This window comes from Molossus molossus, unplaced genomic scaffold, assembly GCF_014108415.1.
Source record: "Molossus molossus isolate mMolMol1 unplaced genomic scaffold, mMolMol1.p scaffold_m16_p_20, whole genome shotgun sequence".
NCBI classification, from domain to species: Eukaryota; Metazoa; Chordata; class Mammalia; order Chiroptera; family Molossidae; genus Molossus; species Molossus molossus.
In genome coordinates, this window is record NW_023425356.1 from 49393834 (window position 1) to 49417298 (window position 23465).

The 23465-nt window shown below is 53.0% G+C and overlaps 1 protein-coding gene across 1 annotated transcript; it reads right to left on the reverse strand.

The window, feature by feature from the left end:
• Nucleotides 1-2949: 2949 nt before the first annotated feature.
• Nucleotides 2950-9325, reverse strand: FASLG (Fas ligand). Its single transcript, XM_036273329.1, has 4 exons — nucleotides 8935-9325; nucleotides 8436-8481; nucleotides 4674-4730; nucleotides 2950-3767 (listed from the first exon to the last, which is right to left on the reverse strand). The coding sequence occupies exons 1-4, from the start codon at nucleotides 9247-9249 to the stop codon at nucleotides 3373-3375; spliced, it is 813 nt and encodes a 270-aa protein (XP_036129222.1). The 5' UTR covers nucleotides 9250-9325; the 3' UTR covers nucleotides 2950-3372.
• Between the last annotated feature and the right edge of the window lie 14140 nt (nucleotides 9326-23465).

The window sequence follows — 23465 nt, forward strand, 5'->3', positions numbered from 1 at the left end:
TCGCATCTGTGGGAGTGGCGCCCTGCGGGGTACAGGTGTCGCACACTGGGGGTGACAGGAGCCTGAACAGTCACTACCAGACCCAGGGGTGAGCCAGACGCTAGAATGTGGCCTTCCCAAAGAACGAGGTTCTTCCCGGTCATTCCCAGAAAACTTGGAGGACACCGGACTTCCCACAGAACGGGAGGTTGAGGTCCACGTCATTCTGTTGAGCAGTAGAAGAAAAGGTGATGAAGAAAAGGTGACCCCGTAGAGCAGATGGAGCCGTCAGGTGGGAGCGGAGGGACTTCTGAATTCTGCTTTTCTCTGAAAAAATGTACGAGGTAGAATGGTGGAGAATGTCTCCCAGTAAGGGGGAAGCTTTGCCAAGCGTGAGAGTTTCCTACCTTCCGGTGAACTGGGAGAATACCCACTTACTGTCTGCGTTTCCAAGCCTGGTTGCTTTCTAGATGAATCGCACGGGTCCCTGGCTACCATCCACGTTACATTATTTCTGAATCAGGTTCATTTCTGAGGCTGGAGATGTAAGGAATGGAGTTTTCATTCTGCTTCCCTGGGATCGCCTCATTCTGCCTCCGGATGATCCACAACCCTGGCAAAGAAGGAAAACAAAAACAAGAAACAGAAAATAAAACTCGATCTCTACACCATCAGAACTTAAGCAAACTCCTCTGAAAAATGCAGTTTAACATGTGGTGACACGCTTTCTTAGTTACGGACCAGGCGTGACCCCCTAAGGAAATCTTTTTTTTTTTTAAGAAGAAACATATACATATATATTTTATTTTACTTTTAATTACAGTTGGCATTCGATACTATTTCATGAGTGTCAGGTGGACAGCATCGGGCTAGACGGTAGCCTGGCTTGGAGGAGCTAGTGTCTCCCTGTAGTCCTGTCTGGCCGTGGTCTACCCCAGTCCCTCTCGCAGTGACGGTGCCCCGGAGGCTCTTTTCCTGTTTAGCTGCGGTAAGTCAAAACTAGTTCAGAGAAGACAAAGTCACCACCCTAAGGGGGCTTAAAGAAAACACATGGTTTTGTGTCTGAAAAGAAAGAAAACCTCAAACTACTGAACTAGAAGTAACCTGTGTGTGTGTGTGTGTGTGTGTGTGTGTGTGTGTGTGTGTGTTCTACTTTGGGTTTAGCACTTCATAAGGGAACAATGGCAGATTCCCTTTTAGAGAACACATTCAAAAGTTTTGGGGTTTTGACATCCCGTATGTTTCCACTGAGGTAAAGAACAACAACTCAGGCTCCTACAGGAGCGGTTAGCACCCCTTCCCTAGAGCCGGACAGTGAAGCATGGTGAGCTGCCCCCTGTCTTCAGGAGATGGCCCAGGCAGGTGAGCAGAGCTCAGACTTTGCGGGTGAGACTGACAATACCAGCAATCCCAGCGATGGCACATACCATCGGGTCATCTCAGGACGTGGCACTATTTCCTCTTTGCTCTGGTACCAGTATCTGGAAGAGTCCACAGACCCCCCAAAATGGTCCGGCAAATTTCTCGATGGTTGGAGCCAAAAGATGAGGAGGATTTCACCATGAGGCGGGCAGACAGCCCAGCAGCGCAGAGGGGTGAATGCCTCTCTGGCTTTCCCCACGAGGTACCTGACCTCAGACAGCAGATGAATCGACCCAAGAGTTCTAAGTAGAGCAGGTGACACCCCAACCTGAACTTTTCGCTTTGGCTGTTTTATTCAACAAATATGTACTGAGCATCTTCTAAATGACAGTCTCAGCTCTAGCTACTTGGCAGTTCTCATCACCAGCCTCCGACTAGCTCCTGGTTAATGCCAGGAGATACACAGTAGGAGATACAATGTGGGGGCGCGGAAGCTGGAATGATGGCTGGTGTTGTGAAATCCAATGGGTACGGTGATGTCTGCCAAGGACACAGGCCAGGGGAGGCCGTGGCTGAAGACCACGGGGAAAGGCCATTGTGGGTGATCAAGGTGAGACAGTAAGAACCCAGGTATCTAGATGGATCCTTCAGACTTCTTCTGGAGAACAAATGACCTCTCCTAGAGTAGCTTATAAATATGGTGCATGCCATTGTTTGACATTGTGCTGTGTGTCAGATACTTTAGGTACAAATGAGCCCTTTTCTGTCCAAGAGAGGGCAAGCCACCTGCGCAGTGACCGCATAGTTAGTAAGTGGAGGAACGAAGATTCAAATTCAGGATTTTTTTAGTCCAAAGTCTGTGCCCTTCCCACTATGCTATGACTCTGCCCCCAGGAAAGACAAGTTGTCATCAAATCCATGGAAAGTGGGGTGAGTTTAACACTGGCAATACTATTGGCGGCGGAAACTGGATCACGGGAGACGGAGAAGGGAGAGAATCCAGCGAAGGGCCGGGAGCCTGGCAAAGTCCTCACCCCAGTCAATTCTCCTTAAAGTGGCCATAAGTCCTAATGAATGAGGAAGCCATGGAGAAAGAAATACTAAGAAAAACAAAACCTTTGTGACTTCCAAAAAGGACATCCATAATGTTTATCTGTATTCTAAAATATAGTTTTTATTGCACGTACTCTTTTCATGAAAAATGTACAAAATGTATATAAATATAGGTTTGTAGGAAAACAGCATCACCAGCTGATAATCAAAGATGAAAGGACTGTTAGAGTTGGTTGCCAAGAAGCATTCAACATCCACACCAAATGCACCATATTTTCCTAGCACACCCTTCCCAATAGCCACATTCTCTCTGCCGAGGAGACTCTTCTAGTCTCTCTCTCTCTCTCTCTCTCTCACACACACACACACACACACACACGCGCACCTGCCATTGCTCTGGAAATATACATGCTGTATCCGGAATGGACTGAGTCCCCCACAGATCTCCCTCACGTCTCTGTCCCCATCGCCTGGCACTCAGGCTAAGGCTCCGGAAGTGAAGATCTGTCACTGGGATACAGGCTCTCAGTCTCCTGAGCTTATCACACAACCTAGTCCTCTTTTTCCATCCCTTGCACACTCATGTCACACCATGTACCCAAAGGACAGCCCTCCCCTGAGGTAGACAGCAGACCCACCCCCAAGAGGTGAGTTAAAAGGTGTCCTTTGCAATGTGCCCAAACACTCTTGGCCTCTGACGCTGAGTGTAGACGCCCCTGGAGCTGCTGTTCCCAGCCCTGCATCCTGCCGGGCAGCCCAGAGTGTTCTGTTCATCCGTGATCTCCCTCCTCCCATCTGGCTCAGGGACCTTGGGTGAGACGAGCAACCGGAGATCTGCTGGACCTTGTGGTCTCAGGATCCTCTGGGTTTCCGTCTTCTCACTCGACCTCAAGTGGGCTTAGGAAGACCTCCTTCAAGATAACATTCTCAGTGCCCATAACAAGGAACCATAATGGAGAGATTCCCAAAGTGCTTTTCTCAGAGCTTATATAAGCCAAAAAATGTCTTCGATTCCTCAAAATTGACCAGCGAGAGCTCAGACACGTTAACATGCAAGCGGTCAGCAGCCGTGAGGTTGAACACGGCGCCCAGGTAGCTGCTGCGGGCCCACATCTGGCCAGCCGTGCAGTAGTCCATCATCTTGTCCTCCATCAGGACCAGGTCCCGGAGGTACTCGGAGCTCCGCATGTACACCTTGTGGTTCAGCGGCTGGTTCTTGCAGGACTGACCCCGGAAGTACACTTTGGAATACACGAAGTACAGCCCGGTGTCATTGACCACAAGGCTGCCCTTCTTATACTTCACCCCGGAGACCAGGGCAATTCCGTAGGTGTCTTCCCATTCCAGAGGGATGGATCTGGAGCTGGGCTTGCCTGAAACCAAGTCAGAAAGGAGTTTTAGCGAGGAACACTCGTGCACCCAAGACACCAAGCTTCCAAGGCAAAACTGTGGGCTCTCCCCCCTTGAGCAACAGTTTTTCCCAAAGTGACAGAGCCCCCATAGAACCGGCCGAGGAGTCAGGCTTGTCCATCACCAAATTCCTTCAACGCCTTTATCAAATGCCCTGCCTCGATGTGACCATCCACGCCACCGGGCGCACAGTGGGACAGCCATATGCACCCCCGTCAACGGCAGTGAGAACTCCGAGGGCTGGGTTTGGTTCTCGGGGACAAAGGTCCTGCGGTCTTCAAAACGAGCACCCAAACCGTCAGGCTCTCCGCGAGGGGAAAGCCAAGTGCGAGGAACTCCACAGTTCCAGGGACCTCAGGGATCCCCTGCTCCAACTCCTCCCCTGCGGTCCCCCTTTGGGCTCAAACCCCTTTCCTGTGTGTGCCCACACCTGAAGCAGAGAGCACGCTCCAACCCGGAACCGGTGGCCTGAGTACCTCTTTCCCTGGGGATCTGAAGCTCCTTGAAGGCAAGAACCAGGTCTGTTTATCTCCAAGCCCCCAAGGCTGCACACACACACACACACACACACACACACACACACGCGTGCTCTATAAATGCCTGTCCATCCAAACTGCATCCTTCCGCAGCCTCTGCCTAACCGGTCCCAGGGAGAGTGGCACCCTACTGTCCGTGACACTCACCCTCTTCCCGCGAGGAGGCCCCTACCACGCGGCCGTCAGTCATTTCTCTCCACAGCACGACCACGTGCTGGAAGTCCCCAGTGCCAGGCTGCCCCCCACCCCGGGTACCAGCTCCCCAGGTGCCAGCTCCCTCAGAGTGAGCGGTGGACACCGAGTCCCTGCCTCCTGCGCCTCCCACATACAGACCTGTCAGATGTGCCGCTTTCCTCTGCTCCCTCTGCCCAGAGGGCGGACCCGGGCGACCTGCAGCGGAGAGAGAGGAGCCACGTAAGTAGGCGGAACTCTAAACAGGGCATTTGGAGATGAGAGATTTTTTCTTAAGCCTAAATGGCAACAGTGTGACATATATGGATGGTGCAAATCCAAGCCGTGGAGCTCACAGCCCCTGCGTCTCCCTCAGGGAGGGACCCGAACACCCCGCCTCCGCGACTTTGCTCATACTGTTCCTTCTGCCCGGAATGCCCTTCCCAGCAGCTCTCTGGGTCACATCCCGATGAGCCCTATAAATGCCATCGGAAATGCCTCTTTCTTTGGGACACCCTCCCAAGCCTTTTTCATCAAATAGGATTCTCCCCTCCTGGGAAACCCAGAATCCCCGTCTTCACCCCTCTTGTCAGGGTGACAAGTTTCCCAGCTCTCTCAAACACACGGTCAGCTCCCCAGCACAGAGCATTTAGCTCCGTTTCTAACACAGCGCATGTGGCCAGCAAACGTTTGCTCAATTCAACTGAGGAGCTAAATAGACGATGGTTCTCAAAACAGACCCTTCTCTGACTTGAAGTATTTAACCGAAGAGAGCCACCGCTTAGCGAAGGCACTGAGCTAAGACACTCGAGAAAGAGCCTTAGACAGGAGCGTGGAAATGCCCCCCCCCCCCCCGACCGAGGACATTCCCGGAGCTCGCACTGCCTCTGCAGCCACCCAAGGTTGCCCACCACAGATGAGGCACCAGGGAGCAGGAAGGCGAAGCTGAGTCTCGGCCACGTCCCCACACCACAAGCATCCGCGCCGCGGATCTGGCGTCTGGCCATGTGCTGACAGGAAATGGTGCACATCTCCGTATCCCTGCGAGAGCCCTGTGTGGTGTGCTTCTCACAGAGACACTCAGCAAGCTTGCTGCTGGATACGAACCGGAGTAAACAAACTAGACATGTATCCTGCCGTTTGGGGATGACTGTTTGCTGCCCCAGGATCTTTGCACATGCCATTCTGTGCTGAAATGCTTTCTCCTACCTTCCCACCCCACTGCACACACGCACACACACAGGCATACACACTCACAACACCTCCTTTAAGGGACTTTCCAGACCACCCTCCTTCAGGTACCCCGGGTGCAGTTTGAGATGATGTGGTCTGTCTGCCTGCTTTGTCTAGCTCCTCCGGCCTGCTTCCCGCCCAGTGAGGGCGGGCGCTTCGTCCCTCTTGTTCTCGGTGGTCGCCCCTAACCCAACACCCAGCCTGGCACATCGGAAGCCCCCCACGAACATTTGTGAATGAATAAAAGATGGCATGAGTTAACTGGGGAAATATATGAAAAATATGATGAAATATATGATGAAATATAATGAAAAATGAAAAAGAAGTACATAAGAAAGTTTAGCCAGTACCTGCCAGAGAACCTCGCTGTCACCACATTAAAATATAAATTCTTCTCGTTCTCCGCTGAGAACAAAGATATAAAAATATGCATATATGTATATAGTCGATATTAAACTAATTTGTCTTTTCACCTAACACTACAGAATGCACAATCTCCATGACATTGTCTTTCTAATACATATATATTTCTGTTTTCGTTTTTTATCTTTATTGTTGAGAGCATTACAGATGTCCCCCCTACTTTCCCTATCGACCCCCCTCTAATATATAGTTTTCAGTTGCCGTTTATTATGCTCCATTGCCATTCACCATGGTGTCTTTTTTTTGTCTTTTTTTTTTTATCCTCAGCCGAGGATATTTTTCCATTTTTTGTACAGATAGAGGGGGAGGGAGAGAGAGAGAGAGAGTGAGAAACATCGACGTGAAGGGACACATCGAGTGGCTGCCACCCGCACGACCAACCAGGGCCGGGGACAAACTGCAACCGAAGTACGTGCCCTTAGCGGGAACTGAACCCGGGTCTCTCCGGACCGCAGGCCGACGCTCTAACCGCTGAGCCAAACTGGCCAGGGCCACCATGGTGTCTTTAACTAAGCTCCTATTAAGAGGGATTTAAGTTTCTTCCAAATTGTTCATTATAAATAGCGTTATAAGGAAGTGAGGAACATCCTTATGGATAGATGTTTAGGCACATCTCTAATTATTTTCTAAAGATACATTCTTTCTGATAAAATTACAGGTAAACGAACAGTTTGAATCATTTGCTGTGTGTTTCCCAGTGCCGCAGAGAAGCTGCAGCTGTTGTCATTCTCGGCTCGTGGGTAAGTGGCTATCTGCTCTCAGCTTTGCCAATCTGTGTGGTTTGTTCTAACCTTTACTAACTTGGTGGATGAAAATGGGTAACCTTTGTTTTCATCTGCATCTCTCATCTTATTAGTAAAGTTGCTATTTGATTTCCATGTGATAATTCACCAGTTTCGGGTCCATCTGGGTTGATCTAGAGAAGATGATGGTTTGTGGGAGTTGGTGGCCCTGATTTTAGTCACTCAGATCAGAGTGGGTGAAAGGTGAGTAACTGGTACCTGTTTCACCAGCCACATGGCACTAATTTTCAAATCTATTTTTAGTCCAGAAATCTTCCAGAGGCTCTGTCTTTCCAGCAAATATTTCTACTCTGCTGTGTACATCTGGAGCTTCGTACACTTGGGGACTTGGACCCAGACCTGGGGATCAGAGCATCCTGACGGTGGCTCCCACCTTCTAGGGCAGTCGGGTGCCTTGGATCAGTAGAGTGGGTACCTCCTCAGAAACAGGCCCCCTACTGGCCAGTCTGCCTCTGTCCCCAGTGTCTAGTAAGAAGTACTTCCTATCCTCACAGAGGCAGCCTGCTTGAGTCCATGTTTCAGTCCATAAATAAATGCATCACAGAGAGATGGCAGCTGTCTTATTTCACGAGCCATCAGGTCACACACTGGAAAGCCCTGTGGTTCCGCACCAATAGTTTTGGGCACGTCACCTAATCTGCCTGGTATTTTGTCCCTCTTTGGAGAAAACGAGATGACTGAACCAGATACTGTCGACACTCCCTTCCAAGCCTAAGGTTCAGCGGAGCCTAGTTTGATGAGCGGGAGCATCCTAAATCTATCTGTCCACGGTTTCCAAAACTATGTCCCGAAATGCCATGAGGTCAAGGCTCACACTGTCATCTTCTGCCTGTCCCGGCTCTCATTCGAAGGGCGTCCCTTCCTTATTGACGGTAGCTCACAACCACCTCTGCGGGGGACGCGGGGCCACCTTTGAATAATGGCTGACGTCTTCCCCAAGCTTTCGAGAGACTACAAAACCACCACATCCTAACGTGGATGATTGATTTCACGCTTTTTAAAAGCTTAAACATATCCTGTAAAATGTTTTAACTAAAGCTTGACTCTTGAGTAAGCTCTTAGAAAATTGAAAGAGGAGACAATCTTTCCTAGAAACCTCTCCCTGCCCCCACCTCGCACTCATCCAAGGCGTTACGGCCACCACCCTGTGCATGGACGCCGGAGGCCCGAGGAAGGACCCTGGCCTGGAGCCAGCTGCTCAGGGGGCAAAGGTCCAGGGCTGTAGAGGCGTGTGTCCCTTCCCAAAGCCAGTGGAAATTCTTTCGACCTGTACGCGGTCCTCAGATACACTGATTTGAACCACTAAATTCCCTTCCTAGCTGAGGGCAGCGGAAGGGGCCCAGAGGACGGGAGATTCCGAATCAGCCAGGACTCCCGGCCAGTGGGTGGAGCTCACCGCACCGCCCGTGGGTCCAGCTCTGAGGACCAGCCTTGGACTCAATGTGCATGTGCAACAGGGACTCACCTACTTGCTTCTCCAACGATGATCCTCTAAGCCTCTGGCTGGAGGACTGGCAAAGAGAGAGAACAGGCGAGGAATGCACACAAAGTCCTCTAAGCAAAGGAGGCAGACTCGTCCAACACACTGGGCCCAGAGAAGAATCTAAGTCCCCCCGCCCCCGCCTCTCCTGCCTGGGACCTGGGCCGAGCAGCTGCGTCTCACGGTGCCCGGCCTTGTGATGACAATACTTCCCAGACTTTTACGTCTTTTAAAAATGTTTTAGTTTGGCCATTTGCACAGATTCCCTTCTCAGTGGAACACGAAGCTCCTTTTCTTCCCGGACCCTACAGACATGGTCCCCGGGCTGAGCTGCCAACTCAGAAGGAAGCAGGTGGCGGCCAGTCCTGTTCTAAAGCCCTTGGCTGAGACGCCGGGGTGCACGTGGACTGGGGAGCCCCCCCCGCGGGCCCCCCCTGCAGCCCCCCACCCCCCCGCAGGGGTCTCCCCGGGGCAGCTTGCTTACCTCTCTGAGCTCGGCCAGCTCCTTCTGCAGGTGGAGTAGCTGGAACATCCCCAGCCCCAGGGCCACCAGGGCCACCAGAACCATGAAAAACAGCACAAGGAGACACAGGCCGGTGCGGTCCCTCCTGTTCTTCAGCGGGGGCAGTGGCAGGGGTGGTGTGGGTGGTGGCGGTGGCGGTGGTGGCCTCCTCTGACCAGGCCTCCCAGGCACCGAGGAGGGACAGGGGAGGACTGTCCCTGGAGGGGCCCAGGGGGAAGGGGCCCTGCTGTCCACCCAGTAGATCTGGGGGTACGGGTAGTTCAGGGGCTGCTGCATGGCAGCCGCGGACTTGGGCAGCCCCGCAAAGGGCGTCCCTCCTGCTCAGTCCCGCGGAGTCGGGGCGTCACGAAGCGGCATCTGCTGCCGACTGCGCGACAGGTGGGAAGCGGCTCCTTCTTTATAGAGTTTCCATGGTCAAGGGAAACACCTCGCTTTCGTTCTCTCTTTCTGCTTCTCAGAGAGACGCCCACGCACTCTGCCTCTGAAGCTGAGAAGCCTCGAGAAGCTCAGTGCAAACCCCGGGAAGTTGCCACCCACAGTTTTCTGATGAAAAGCCTCCGGCCCAATGGGTGCTCGCGCTCCCTGCGCGGCCGGGGGGGGGGGGGCTCTCTGCCGAGAGACAGGTAGTACCAGGTGTAGCCCTGCGCTCCAGCCACCGCCCAGCCCGGGACAGTGACCAGCAGTACGTTCAGGCCCCGGGGGCATTGCTTCCCCGTGTTAGCCTTTGCCCGAGTCATCCCCTTGCTGTATCCCCTCCCCACACAAAGCCCTTGTACCCCACCTTGCAAAGCCCCATCGCTTACAGCTTAGACACCTGCCCTGCCCACTCTCAAGATTAGATCAGAGGTTGCAAACCAGGGGCGCCTGCACCTTATGGAACCCACAGACCTGCTTGGTTTGCACCTCGAAATGTTTTCTCTTTTCACTGGTTGTTTATAAAATTGGGATGTTTCGTATTTATTTTCTCTTCTGTTTTGGAACATTAGCATATGGAATACCTTCAGTGCCATCTCTGCAAACCCAATCAGGGGGATTGGGGAGCAGCTACCCGCACGGAAAAGGCGGGTGCCCAGCCTGCACCCCGCTCTCGCCGCGGCCCAGTCTCCCCTGGTCCCAAAGGGGCTGCTATTCGTAGCCACTCTTATGGTGAAATGCAGGCTGCCCAGTTACATCTGAATTTCAGATCAACAATAAATAAGTTTTAGGATAAGTAGGTCCTAAATATTACATGGAGTACGCTAAAAAATTATTTGTCGTTTATGTGAAGTTCAAACAGTCCTATCTGTTTGTTAGATTTTTAAAATTAAAGATGGCAACTCTATGCCCTGGCCGGCTTGGCTCAGCTGCTGCAGCATCAGCCCGAGGACCAAAGAGTCGCGGGTTCAATTCCAGTCAGGGGCATGTGTCTCGGTTGTGGTTTGATCCTGACCCTGGTTGCGTAGTCCGTGCAGGAGGCAACCAATAGATGTCTCTCTCTCTCTCCCTTCCCCCCACTTTCCCTGTAGATGAATGGAAAAATATCCTCGGGTGAGAATTTAAAAAAAGGTGACAACCCCTTTCTCTAGCCTCAGACACCATTTATATGCGAATAACTTTCCAGTGCTCGGCTCTGGTCACAGTCTCTTCCTATAAATCATATAACCTCCCACGAACGCTTATTTTCCATTTTACTGGAGGGCTCTCCTTTTCAAATGTCATTAGTTTCTCTGACACACGGTGGCACTTCCGCGACTGTCATTCCGGTTCTCCACCTGTACCAGACCGACAGCAAACCCGTGTCCCTGCACTTTCTTCCCGCCCAATAGAGCCTGTTTTGCCTGAGGTCGCTCGTTCTGGTGACAATGTCAACTCCTCTCTCTTCCTCTCCTCCAGCATTGTCCTAGTCACCGAAGCCTGTCGGCTGGACCCGAGACATGCTTCTCACGTCACCTTCTCCCACTCCCATTCTTCCTGCTGTCATTTTACAATCCCTTACCTGAAATAGTGCCATGGCACCCTAACTGGCCTCCGCCACCAGCTGTCCCCAAGCCCAAGTCTCCCTGCAAAATGCTGCAAAAAATGGTGTTTTTAAAGCGAGTTTGTCATCTGACTTCCCTGCCTGCACCTTCCGCTGGGAGGCTTGATTCCAGGAGTTGTCCAGATTCTTTCGTGTGCGACACCAGGTTCTTCACAGTGAGACCCCAGCACCTGTCACTCGCCGCCTGCTCTCCGGACATGTCACCTACATCCCACCCTGCACTCGGGAGACAGTGACCGGGTGAGACCAGAGTGGGCACAGTGTTCCCACCAGACCCTGGAGATGGGCAGCGTCGATGTGCTTCCCAAGTCACTCAAGGCCATGTTCCCAGTTATGGACAATGGTGAGCTTAATGTTACTAAGTAATAATCAGGAAACACGTTATTTCTTTTTCATCCTCACCCGAAGACATTTTTGCATTTATCTTCAGATAGAGCGGGAGGGAGAGAGGGAGGAAGAGAGAGAGAGAAACATCGATGTGAGAGAGACATATCGACTTGTTGCCACCCACACGATCCCAACCGGGGCTGGGGACGAACTACAATGAAGGGACGTGCCCTTAGCGGGAACCGAATCCGGGACTCGCCGGTCTGCAGGCCGACACTCCAACCGTTGAGCCAAACCAGCCAGGGAAGGAAATATAATTTTGAAAATATATTTAGGGGCTCCTATGTTGGGGGAGTATATGTTTACAATGGTTATATTTTCTCATTGGATCGATGCTGGGAAATGCAATTTTAAGAACTTTCCTCGTGCAAAATTGTTAGACTTTTTAAAGTATCTACCTTCTTAGATGACACATGATGGTCTGTCTGGCAATGCAGTCCCTTCAGAACTGTCCTGCTTGGCTGCAGAGGGAGAGGGACACTGGGAGGACAGCACCCAGGACACTCCTGGCCGGAATCTGTTTAGTCACAAACATTTGCTTGTGTTTCTAATTCACCAAATACGTCCAGGCTGCTCGTCTGAGTGGCTGAATCTATGGACACCGACACTGATGGCTCCCTCTTCCCACATCTTCCTCTCTGCTCGGTCCCGTTCAGCTTTCTCACCTCGTCCAAGCATCATGCAGCCGTGTCTCGTCTAGTGTTTTCCTTCCTCTGATTCCTGTGAGGTTGGACATCCGGGCCTAAACTTGTTGGACATTCAGGGTTTTCTCGGTTGTGTCTATGACCTGTTCATGCGCCACGCGTCATTGTTTAGCCATTGTAAATATCTCCTCCCACGCTGTCACAGATTTCACGTCTCTGGGGTACACCTTTGTGAAATGTGTCCATCTCTGTCTTTCTCCACGGATGACCCATGTTCTCCACACAAGCCTCTTCCCCTCGGTGAATGACACATTTATCACACATTTATCTCGGGGTGCATTTATCACACATCAAGTTTTCAGGTGTAGGACAGTTTTCTCTGGGCTCTCGTTTCCGTCCATTGATTTCCTTCTGTATTCCGGGGCCGGGGCCACAGTTTGTGTGACTGTGGCCTTACAGATGGTCTCGAGAGCTGGCTGAGGGAAGGTCCCCTCTGCCCTCTCCTTTTTCAGAATCGACTTAGTGCTTGAGTATATGTAACCTCCCATGAATGGATTAGGGAAAAATACTGTCATGTTCCCCAAATGTTCTAGGACACTACTAAGTGTAATCGCACAAATTTGGGAAGAGTGTTATCTTTACATTGTCTGTGCCCTAACTGTACGTTTTCACATCATGACCTTTACAATTTTTCTCCAGCCCAGCCGGTGTGGCTCAGTGATTAGAGTGCCAGCCCTCAGACCGAAGAGTCCCGGCTTGATTCAGGGTCAAGGGCATGTCGTATCTGGGTTGTAGGTTCGATTCCCGGCCCCAGTCAGGGTCGTGCAAGAGGCAACCAATCGATGTGTCTCTCTCATATTGATGTTTCTCTGTCTCTCTCTCCCTGCCTCCCTTCCACTTTATCTAAAGAATCAGTTGAAAAACATTCTCAGGTGAGAATCAACAACAATTGTCTCCAGGATGGTCTCATGCATTCTTCCTTAGATTAACTGCTTGACACTTTCTAATTCTATTGTGGTTATACAAGATGTCCTACTTTCTGTGCTATTTTTAGTTTCTCTGGAAGGCAGCCTCTGAGATGACCCCAGTGACCCCCACACCCACCTCCTGGGATTTGTGCCCTTTAATAATACCCTGCCCTCGAGTCTGGGTCGGACCTACTGAGTCACTTCTAACTAACAGACGCAGTGGAAGTGAGGGATCGCATTTCCGGGATTAAGTTACAAAAGGGCTGCGGCTTCCAGATCACACATGGTCAGCTGCTCACCGCAGCCTCACGTGCTGGACAGAGAAGGAGCAAGCAGCTCTCTCTTGAGTCTATTATTAGGGCACTAACCCCATTCATGAGGGCTTCATCTTCATGACTTTGATCCTCAGTTTTCCCCCAAAGGCTCCACCTCCTAATACCATCACATTGGGACATAGGCTTTTGATCCATGAATTTGGGAGGAACACAAGCATACAGCCCATAATACCCGGTGAAGCCAAACTTGCATTTCTGACTCACAGAAATTGTAAAACACATATACTATGTTACTTTAAGCCAGTGCATTTTGGGGTCTTTTGTTAGGCAGCAACAGATAACCCATACAGCTGGCTATCACGGGTTTAGATAAACACCCCTTATTTTGTAATAAGTAATCTTGAATCTTGCAAACCTGTGGAACTGTCTTTTTACTTCAGATAGCGAGTCTGTGGATTTCTGTTGTTTTGTTTTTTTTAATATAGCTAATTTATTATCAGTGGGGGAAAATGACCATTTTAAATCTTCCCTTCCCATCCTTATACAGCTTTCTTTTTCTTTTCTTTTGCATTGTCCCAAACCTCAAAAACCGTATGAAAGAATAACTGTCATTGTGGGCGTCTGCAGTTTCTCATGATGCGTATGATGTTTTCCTTACATTTTCTGTCCTGTATATACTGCTTCTGTCACTGAGAGAGTTTCCTGTGGTACTGTCAGGGTCTGGTCAGCACACACATGGGGGAATCATATTAGGGAGAGCTCGCGGGGGCTTCCGGGGAGGAGCTGTTTGCAGACACGCAGGTAGGGGGCAGGAACCCGAAGGGGTAGTGTGGTGCCCTGGGCAGAAGGAACAGGGGTGCCATGACCAGTAGACAAGGGAAGAGATACGTTACTGGAAACTAAAAAGGAGAAAATTGTGTGGAGAAGAACCAAACGGGAACTGTGACTTCCGGCCAAGAACTGCAGAGGAGCCTGAGCCCGGAGAAGAAATGCCCTGTGTGCCCGCTGTCCTCCCCTGCCGGAGCCCCACGCTGCACAGCTTCAGCCGGAAGCCAGGGGCAGGGAGCCTGTTGACGTGGTCCGTCCAAAAACTGTCAGGAGGGAGAGCCTAGAATTTTTTTTCTTTATTGATTTGAGAGAGAGAGATAGAAACATTGATGAGAGAGAACACCGATTGGCCGCCTCCTGCATGCCCCCCACTGGGGATCGGGCCCACAACCTGGGCATGTGCCCTGACCGGGAATCGAACCCGTGACCTCTTGGTGCCTGGGTCAATGCTCAACCACTGGGCCACACCAGCCAGGCAGAGCCTAGAATTTTAATTCTGGTTTGTGATGGATTCTTCTGTTTCCTTTGTCCTCATATTCAAGTGCTGCTTTAGCGGGACCTACTTTTCCAAATCAGTTATTCTTCTTCTTTTTTTAAAATCTCCCAAATTTTGCAATGATAACTCTTTGTCTTCTCACATCCAGAGCTGTTACAGAGAAGCTGGTGGTCCATCCGACTCCTATTCCTTTTCGGGCATTCTGCTTTGTACCCCACAGGAGGGAGCAGAACCCAGACTCATTCCCGCCAGCTCTGACAGTTCCTTTGGTCGACGCCCCTCCTCCACTCCCACCTCACAAGATCTGATTGGCTGGGGAAGACCTGTAAGGGGTTGAAGGTTTTTTTTGTTTTTTTTTTTTATCTCACTGGAGTGGACAGCTACCATTTGCTTTGTGCTTCGATTTGATCCCGTGTGTCCAAGAGAAAGGTGACTTTGGTGTCCTTTTCCAGTGTGGAAGGATGAGTTGGGGATACGCTATAAAGCATCATAGCTCTGGTTTCTCCAAGTTCCGCCAGGTTGAGGGGTGACAGCAAGAGTGAGGATGATGGTGGCGATGGGTCCAAACAGCCCTTCAGCCTTGCTGCCTTGAAACAGGACCATCTTGCCCAGCCGGTGTGACTCGGTGGTTGAGCATTGACCTGTGCACCAAGAGGTCACTGGTTCTATTCCCGGACAGGGCACATGTCCAGGTTGTGGGCCCGATCCCCAGTGGGGGGCATGCAGGAGATAGCCAATTGATGTTCTTTCTCATCAATGTTTCTCTTTCTCCGTCTCCTTTCTTCTCTCTCTAAAAATCAATAAAGAAAAAAATTAAAAAAAAAAAAAATACAGGACCATCAGATCTCAGGATATCCCAGATCCTCCCCTGCCCTTCTGTGCCGCGCTGGTCAGGAAAGCAGAAGCCAACCCAACATGCAGAGTGAGGAAAGGGTTAATAACGGGACTGAAGGCTGGGCAAGCCAAGGTCAGAGAGCCCACTTCTAGGAAACTGCACAACTCATGTTGCGACCAATACTTTTAGCTGCTCAGGTGGGTGATTCTGAGGAGGACGGGGAAAGTTCTAGAACACGCCGCATGCCGTCTCCCACATGCCCCCCAGTAGCTGCTGCAAACAATGTCTTCTCCTCGTCCACCTTCCAGTCTCATGCAATTGCTGCTCCATTGGCAGAACCCAGCGGGGATCTCACTTGCAAGGGGATGCAGGCATTGTAACGGGCTCCTAGGGACCGGCATTAACACCTTACATGCGGTACACTGCGTCTGTCCTGTCCACTGAGTACAGTCTCAAGCAACACGTGTTGGCTGAATTCAGGAAGGCAGGGGGGTCCCAGGGCAGGAAGGGGGCTATGGGTGGGAAGGCAAGATTCTTCTGCGGCCTCGTCGGTGGTGGGATGTCCCCAGCTCTGGCCCTCTGCGGTTGCTGCTGGCCTGCTGCCGGCTGGAGTTCACTGTGGAAGCTGGACTTCGAGATTCAAATAGAAATCTGACCGTGTAAGTCTGCTGTGTCCTACACGGGCGAAACCTGAATGCCAGTGAGCCCTGCAGTCTCACGTTCCTCCCTCCCCGCACTGCGATCACACCCGCCTTTCAGGCCACCGAGTGTGGCGAGTGCTGGCCCACGTCAGGGCCTTTGCCTCGGACGCTGCTGCTCCGTGTCTAGCCTAGGGCCCGGTGGTAGAGACACTCACAAATCTCTGCTGATGCGGCGAACACAGGCAAGGAAACGAATGGACGCTCACAGAAGTTACGTGACAGGCCTAAGGCCACACCGCACCCGGGCATTTGAGCCAGAATTCTCACCCCGAAAAGCCCAAGAGTGATTACGAAGCAAGGATGCTCACTTGAGCAGCACCCCCAAGTGCGCAGGGCTGGTGGCCCACCTGCAGAGTGGTGAGGAAGTGGGGAGAGGTGCGAGGCGCACCCCAACACCATCTATTAAGACTGGAAATGCTTGGGTCTTGTGGGCTCTTTCATGAGCCCGTGTCGATGTTTGAAATGCTTCACTGCAAAAAACATGTGTCATGGTGGGTTTGCAGGAAAGTCAGATGCACCAAAGACAGCCTTAAATGTCAAAGTCGTTGTTTTTGTCACCCACTGCTTCCTTTGAGTGTCTAGCAGATGTTGGGGGGGCTGTGCAGCTGGATGCCTCGAGAGCTCCCATCCTCGGGCCCCCAGAAACCAGTGGGGAGCGCACAGCCTGGCGCCGCAGGAGGGGAGCAGCTTGGGCCCGCGACTGCAGAGCAGGGCCCCCACCCTGAGCCTGCTGTGCAGACAGCTGCAGCTGTCTCACCAACTCAGAACCTTGCATGGCTCCAGGATCTCAACACTGGAATAATGTGATCACCCTCTGTGTCCCTTCCTTTGCAGATGAGGACCTGAGCGCCACGCGGGACAGAGGGGGCCCCTAAGGGCACCGCTGGTGTGTGGGGGAGTCGGGGAGAAAACCACTCCCGGCTCCTCGCACTGCCACCTCCCCCCACACACCCGCAACAGCTGGACGCGCACTGACCCCTGAGCGCCTCCAGGACAATGACCAGCAGCCTCGGAGCCAGCTTCTGCTCTGCAGGGGCCTGGCCCAGGGCTCTGCAGGGCCCGCGGTGCGTCCTGCATCCATCCTCCCATGTCTCACCTCTCACCTGCGAAGATGACTGTGCTGTAAAGAAAGGGGGGGCTGCAGCCCGCGTGGCTCAGTGGGGGGCGTGCAAGAGGCAGCCAATGATGTTCTCTCATAGATGTTTCTATCTCTCTCTCCCTCTCCCTCCCTCTCTCTCTAAAATCAATAAAGAAAAAAATTATTTTAATTATAAAAGAAAGAAAGGGGGAGCTGACCCCGGGCCTGCTGGGGCTCCCATCCCCCAACGTTGCGGACTCCAGGGAGGGAGCAAGGTCCTGAGGTCTCCTTCCTCTGGCAGCGCTGAATGAACTCACCTCCGGGCTCTGCACCTTCTTTACTCCCGCATCGCAAAGATTTCTGGCACCTGCACCCTGCTGCCTGCTAACCGCCCCCCCCCCTTACTCTCCCGGGGCTCCTTAACCACATGGGGTGGAGGAAGGGTCTGGAGAGGGTCAGGCAAAGAATAAAGATGTGGATAAGCCACCGTCCCTAAAGAGTCTGGTTCATCCAAACTGCTGCTTCTGCTTCAGCCCTGTTCCTGGAGTGAAGGGGCGGGGCCGCAGGGTGGGCGGGGCACTGAGGAGCAGGGGTCAGAGGGTCAGAGGCAGCAGGAAGCACTTCCTTTCACTGAAGACCTTGGGGTTGAAGCTGAGAGTCCTGATCTCTCTGCTGGGAAATCTCTCCTCTGGCTTGAAGATGCGTTTTCTCCGGCCTCCGGCCTCTGCTGTTCCACATCTTCCTACATCTCCCTACACAAGATGCCTGTGCTGGTGGTCCTGGGAGTGAGGACGGACGCTGATCTCAGCACGTGGCCGCCTGTTCGCTTGTTCGTCCGCTGGCTCTGCACGCCCTGCGCCCGTGTCCGGCGTGGGCCCTGCCGTGGGTCTCAGCGGTGTGATCGTCCAGGGCCCTCCTGGTCCAGCTGGCAGCCCCAGAGGACGACCTTTCCCACCCACCGGCACCCTGGGGCAGTGCATCCCTCCTGTTCTATTTATTTATTATTATTATTATTTTTATCCTCACCCGAGAACACATTTGCATTTATCTTCAGATAGAGCTGGGTGGGGGGCAGACAGACAGAGAGAGAGAGAAACATCGATGTGAAAGGGACACATCAAGTGGCTGCCACCCACAGGATCCCAACCAGGGCCGGGGACAAACTGCAACCGAGGTACATGCCCTTGTGGGAACTGAACCCGGGTCTCTCTGGGCCGTGGGCCGATGCTCTAACCGCTGAGCCAAACCGGCTAGGGCTCCTTCCTTGTTTTAAATGTCAGCCTATCTGAGTGGGGTTTCTGACCCTGGAAGCCAAGGGGGACCTGAAAATCCGCTACGAGGACACTGAGCGGCAGCTGACAGAGCACGAGTTTCGGCCGAGGGTAGTGAGCAACGTTGGCACTGGCCCGAGTCCTGCCAGCCCCCGAGAAGAGGAAAGGTCAACCCCACCGAAATGGGGGTGCTGGCTCAGGTGCCAGGGTGGCAGAGCCCAGCTTGCCAGGAGAGAGGAGCTCATCCCAGCTGACATCTCACCTTCCACCCACTTAACCTTCCATGAGATTCATCATGAGCTTACGAAACTGCTTTGATAAGATTTCGCCTCCTCTGACTCCCACAATGCTTTCCAGGTCCCCAGAGTATAATTTTCAATTTAGATGCACCCAAAGCAGCCCGAATGGGGTTCATCCCCAGCCACCTTCCCTCTATTGATAACAGACACCCCGATCTCCAAGCCCTTCCTTTCACCTCAGGGACCGCTGTCCCTCCCTGCATGGACACGGGTCCTTGCACAAGGGGGCAGTGTCAGCCCTCTGTGACTTACAGCAGCTCCCAGGTTTTGAGAAGATGCTTTGCTTTCTCGTGGCCTTTCCTGGTGGACTTCCTGCGGGTCCTCAGTCCCTCCTCCCCAGAAGGAGTTGGAGGAAGGGGCACATTCCCCGCCAATGAGCCCCACAAAGCCGGGAGCTCCTCTGTCATTCAACCCCCCCGCCAGCCCCAGGAACCACGCGGAGGCTGGAACAGGGACACCCCTGCCCTCCAGGGGTTTCCACAGGAAACCGCAGTGGGACCTTGTTTGTGGCTTGCAGGTGATGCTAATGACTGTCGAAGTCACTGACAGTCAAAGACAGAACACCTTTCTGGAGCCCAGGCCTCGTGTGGCTCCAGCAACCTGGCCTCATCTATCTGAAATGTGTTCCAAAGGTCTCCCAAGTCCCTTCCCAGCTCATCCGGACAGGACTGGGCAGGGCCCAGGCGGGAGTCCGGTCCACCCTGACCCCAGGCTCCCAGGTGCTGAGCTCTGGGCTGCCCACTGCAGGGCACAGGGAGGGGCGGGCCAGTCCGGGCATAGACCGAGGGCAAGCAGAGAAGGCCCCGCGGAACAGTGACTGGGGAACAGTTGTGACCTGGCCCCAGACACCCACACGTTAGCATTGGGCTGGACAGAAGTCCTGTTCGGACTGAGGGCGGAGTTGGGAGCCCAGGAAACATTCAGGCAGGAGGTTAAATCTGAGATGGGGCTTGAAGAATGATCGCCACTCATTTATTTTAACATTACATCTTAAAAAAAAAAAAACATGAAGCAAGTGACCAGTTGAAGAGAAACTGTCAGTCTGAGAATGGGTCCCTTCAACAGAGCCTTCCCGCCAGCCGGGGTCAGCCTGTCCCCTGGGCAGCGAGACAGCTCCCGCTACAGGACTGTCCCCTGCACCGCCGGCCCCCCTCTCCCGGGGGAAGGCACACGGATGCCCCTCGGCGGGCCATCCCCCAAGCTACCCCTCCAGGGCACAAGCGCCCCAGGCAGCCGCCCGCTCGGTGCCGAGCTGCCCCCTCCTCAGGCCGGCTTAAGCCTGGTCACTTTCTTTGGGGTCGGCTCTGACACAGCTTGAAAGTCAGGGTTTCCAGAGATGAGACAGATCAGAGGCGGCTCTGCCCACAGCCCTCTGCGGTCGGCTGGCGTTCCGGAGCACAGCGGAACATGTGCGCCACCCCCGCCAGCAGTGATTCAGCCTCCCCTGTCCCACGGCTGCCCAGCGGGTCTTCCAGAGAGCCGGCAGCCTCCGGGCTCCCTCCCGGTTCTCAGGTTCTCAGCGGCACACGGAGCAGCTTCCAGCCCTGGGAGTCACCTGCAGGAGGCAGGGGGGACCACAGCCGTCCAAGGGCTGCCAGGAGGGCGAGCTGTGCGGGGGGGAGGGGCTGCGCCAGGGGAAGGGCTGTATCAGGGGAGGGGTTGTGCCGGGGGAAGGGGCTATGCCGGGGGAGGGGCCTGCCGGGGGAGGGGCCTGCTGGGGGAGGGGCTGTGCCAGGGGGAGGGGCTGTGCTGGGGGAGGGGCCTGCCGGGGGAGGGGCTGTGCCAGGGAAGGGGCTGTGCCAGGGGAGGGGCTATGCCAGGGGAGGGGCCTGCCGGGGGAGGGACTGTGCCAGGGAAGGGGCTGTGCCAGGGGAGGGGCCTGCCGGGGGAGGGGCTGTGCCAGGGAAGGGGCTGTGCCAGGGGAGGGGCCTGCCGGGGGAGGGGCTGTGCCAGGGAAGGGGCTGTGCCAGGGGAGGGGCCTGCCGGGGGAGGGGCTGTGCCAGGGAAGGGGCTGTGCCGGGGGAGGGGCTATGCCAGGGGAGGGGCCTGCCAGGGGAGGGGCTGTGCCAGGGCAGCTTCTCAGGAGGCTGTGCTCTCCCTTCACCAGGGTCTTCTCCTCCGTCCTGACTGTCCTTCCTCGTGCACCTGCCTGCTCCATCGACACGGACGAGTTTGCAGCCTCCAGCCTGGGTTCAGAATGCCTGGGTTCCAAATCCCAGCACCAGAGTGTCCGGGCGCAGGGCAGGCTGCCCCCAGGATATCCCACAGTGGCAGGTGGATTATTTCAAACCCGATCACCCGAAAAGCAGCAGAAGCGGGAAGAGCTCGGACTGCTCTGTCCCCCGAACGTGGGAAGTACATCTCCTGTGCAGAGGCCTCCCTCCCCAAGGACTGACAGACAGCCTCTCACAAGTTACAAAATCCGGGTCGGAAAAGCCCGTAGCTGGTTTACTAGCCAAACCCAAGCGCCGCTTAGATTCCTTTCCAACGAGCACTTTCTCTGCGGTTTGTATCTTTGTCTAAAAAGCAGGAGAAGGTGCCTCGTGCCATCCCTTCTCTGAGCCTCGGTTTGTGATCTGAGCAGCACATTGTGATTCTCCCAGGTGCACGTATTAAATTAGCTTTTTTTCCTCTCCTTTAATCAGGTCTAGTGTCAGTTTTACTCTTTTATAACTAGTCCGGCCAGAAAGATGGAAGAAGGGTCGAAGGGGAAAATTCTCCTGCTCCCCAACAATAGCAAGGGTCCAGAATCCTCTCCCAGGGACTGAGCTCCCAGTAGGGCACCGCCCCCGCCCGACCCCAGTGCATCTGAGCTGGTCCTGTGCAATGAATACAACGTCATGGAAATGACACTGTGCAACTTCTACAGCCGGTGGCTAAGAAGCTAGTCATCCCATTAGAAGTCTGACTACCTGGAGGCCTCCATGATGTGAGGAAGCCCAAGCTAACCATGGGGACATGCCATACAGATGGAGAGACAGAGACGCCTGGGCTGCCCCCCAGTGTTCCAGCCGTCCCATCTGAGATGCCAGACATCTAAAAGCTGTCTCAGACACCCAGGCCAGCCGCCATCTAACTACAGCCACATACAATCACCTAAGAGACTCCAACGGAGACTCATCCAGCTGAACCCACTCAACCCCCAGAACCACGATAAATAATAATACACTGTTCTAATCCGCTGTGATTCCTTGGCTTGCTGTAGAGCAAGGGATCATTAAAACACTCCCGTTCCCACTTATTAAGAATGTGCCCCTTGGCACTTTATTTAGCATCTTTAAGCCTGAATTTCTACAGCTTTAAAATAATGATAATAATAGTACTGACTGCAGAATTTTTGGAAATTCAAATTAGATCCTGAACAGGATGTACTTAGCCTCGAAGCTAGCACACCCGAAGTGTTCGATAACTGTTAATCATGACTTTTTTTTGTTCTCATGACTGCTGTTCAAGTCTGTCCGGCGGGTCGCACCTCTCAAAACCAGCATGCCCGAAAGGGAGCAGAGGCAGGGCAGGAACAGATGACAGACCGGGGTCCAGGAGGGAGGGCGTGGAGAAGACAGTTCTCAGTGTGGTGGTGGGTGCCTCGTTCTCCCAACTCTGCAGTCCTGGGCAATTGTCTGTTTGCCCCATTTTGGCATCTGTACTAAAGATTCCGAAAGCTCTTAGCAAGGCACAATTCATTAATTCATAACTTGTTCAGAAACACTGACTGAGTGCTCACTCTGTGTGCCAGGCATGTTCTAGGTCTGGGGACACGGCAGGGAGCCTGTGGGCCCTCCCGGGGCTTCCATTCCAGTGCTGGAGAAGATATAAACAAACAAGTGAGCCGGTGATATGTACAGTGAAAGACCAGCACAAGTTAGGGTGATAATGAGCGCGGGGTGGAGAAAACCAGTTGTAATTTTAAGTAACTAGGTGGAGGAGGCCCGCCTGTGCAAAGTGAAAGAGGTGTCTGGCTGGGGAGGGACCATCATACAGAAGGCCCCCAACATAAAAATGAGCGGGAGCCACATATTGTCACATCTACCGACTATTAATCGAACTGCTGGGTATATATGTTATCCCCCAATGACATGAGGAGGCGAATTATGATGTGTCACCTTTCATTTAATCGATCACTTTTTTATCCTATTGTGCTATAGTTCTCTTGAGGCTCCTTTAACTTCTTTTTGGAACAAGGCAAGGTGATACATCCGGTGAAGTTAAACAAACAATGCCAACATTTCCTTAGCCTAACACAGCAATAGTGAATTTCTTGTTCACACAAAGCCCACAGTGGCTGGACTGTGTGTGTCTTCGTTCAGGGACCCTGGCCAGCTGAGGTCCCAACTGCCACTCTGCCAACCACCCCAGCGAGGAGGAAAGATGGGGAACTGGCACCAGCCCTTCAGTGCTTCTTCTGGGAGGCACACAGGTGCATCACCTCTCCTCGTATTTCATTGGCCAGAGCAGGTCATGTGTAGGGGTGTGTGTGTGTGTGTGTGTGTGTGCCCGAGCATGTGATCATTCTAATGCCTAGCGGGAAAAGGAAATAGATATTGATGAATAGTTTAACCTGTTAACCGGGGAATAACTGGGGAATTCCCTTTTTACTATATGCAACGTTTGACGTATTTATATGCCCAGCTCGGTTAACAGGTTAATGTCTACCATAGATGGAGAGATGGAAATAATGATAGTAAATGATGAA

Bases quoted from the DNA above. Each gene is read 5' to 3' on its own strand.
- FASLG (XM_036273329.1), bottom strand. From the start codon at position 9,249: ATGCAGCAGCCCCTGAACTACCCGTACCCCCAGATCTACTGGGTGGAC. The intron at 8,482-8,934 runs GTAAGCAAGCTG...TCTCTTTGCCAG, and splicing joins AGCTGGCCGAGCTCAGAGAG to TCCTCCAGCCAGAGGCTTAG. The intron at 4,731-8,435 runs GTGAGTCCCTGT...TCTCCGCTGCAG, and splicing joins ATCGTTGGAGAAGCAAGTAG to GTCGCCCGGGTCCGCCCTCT.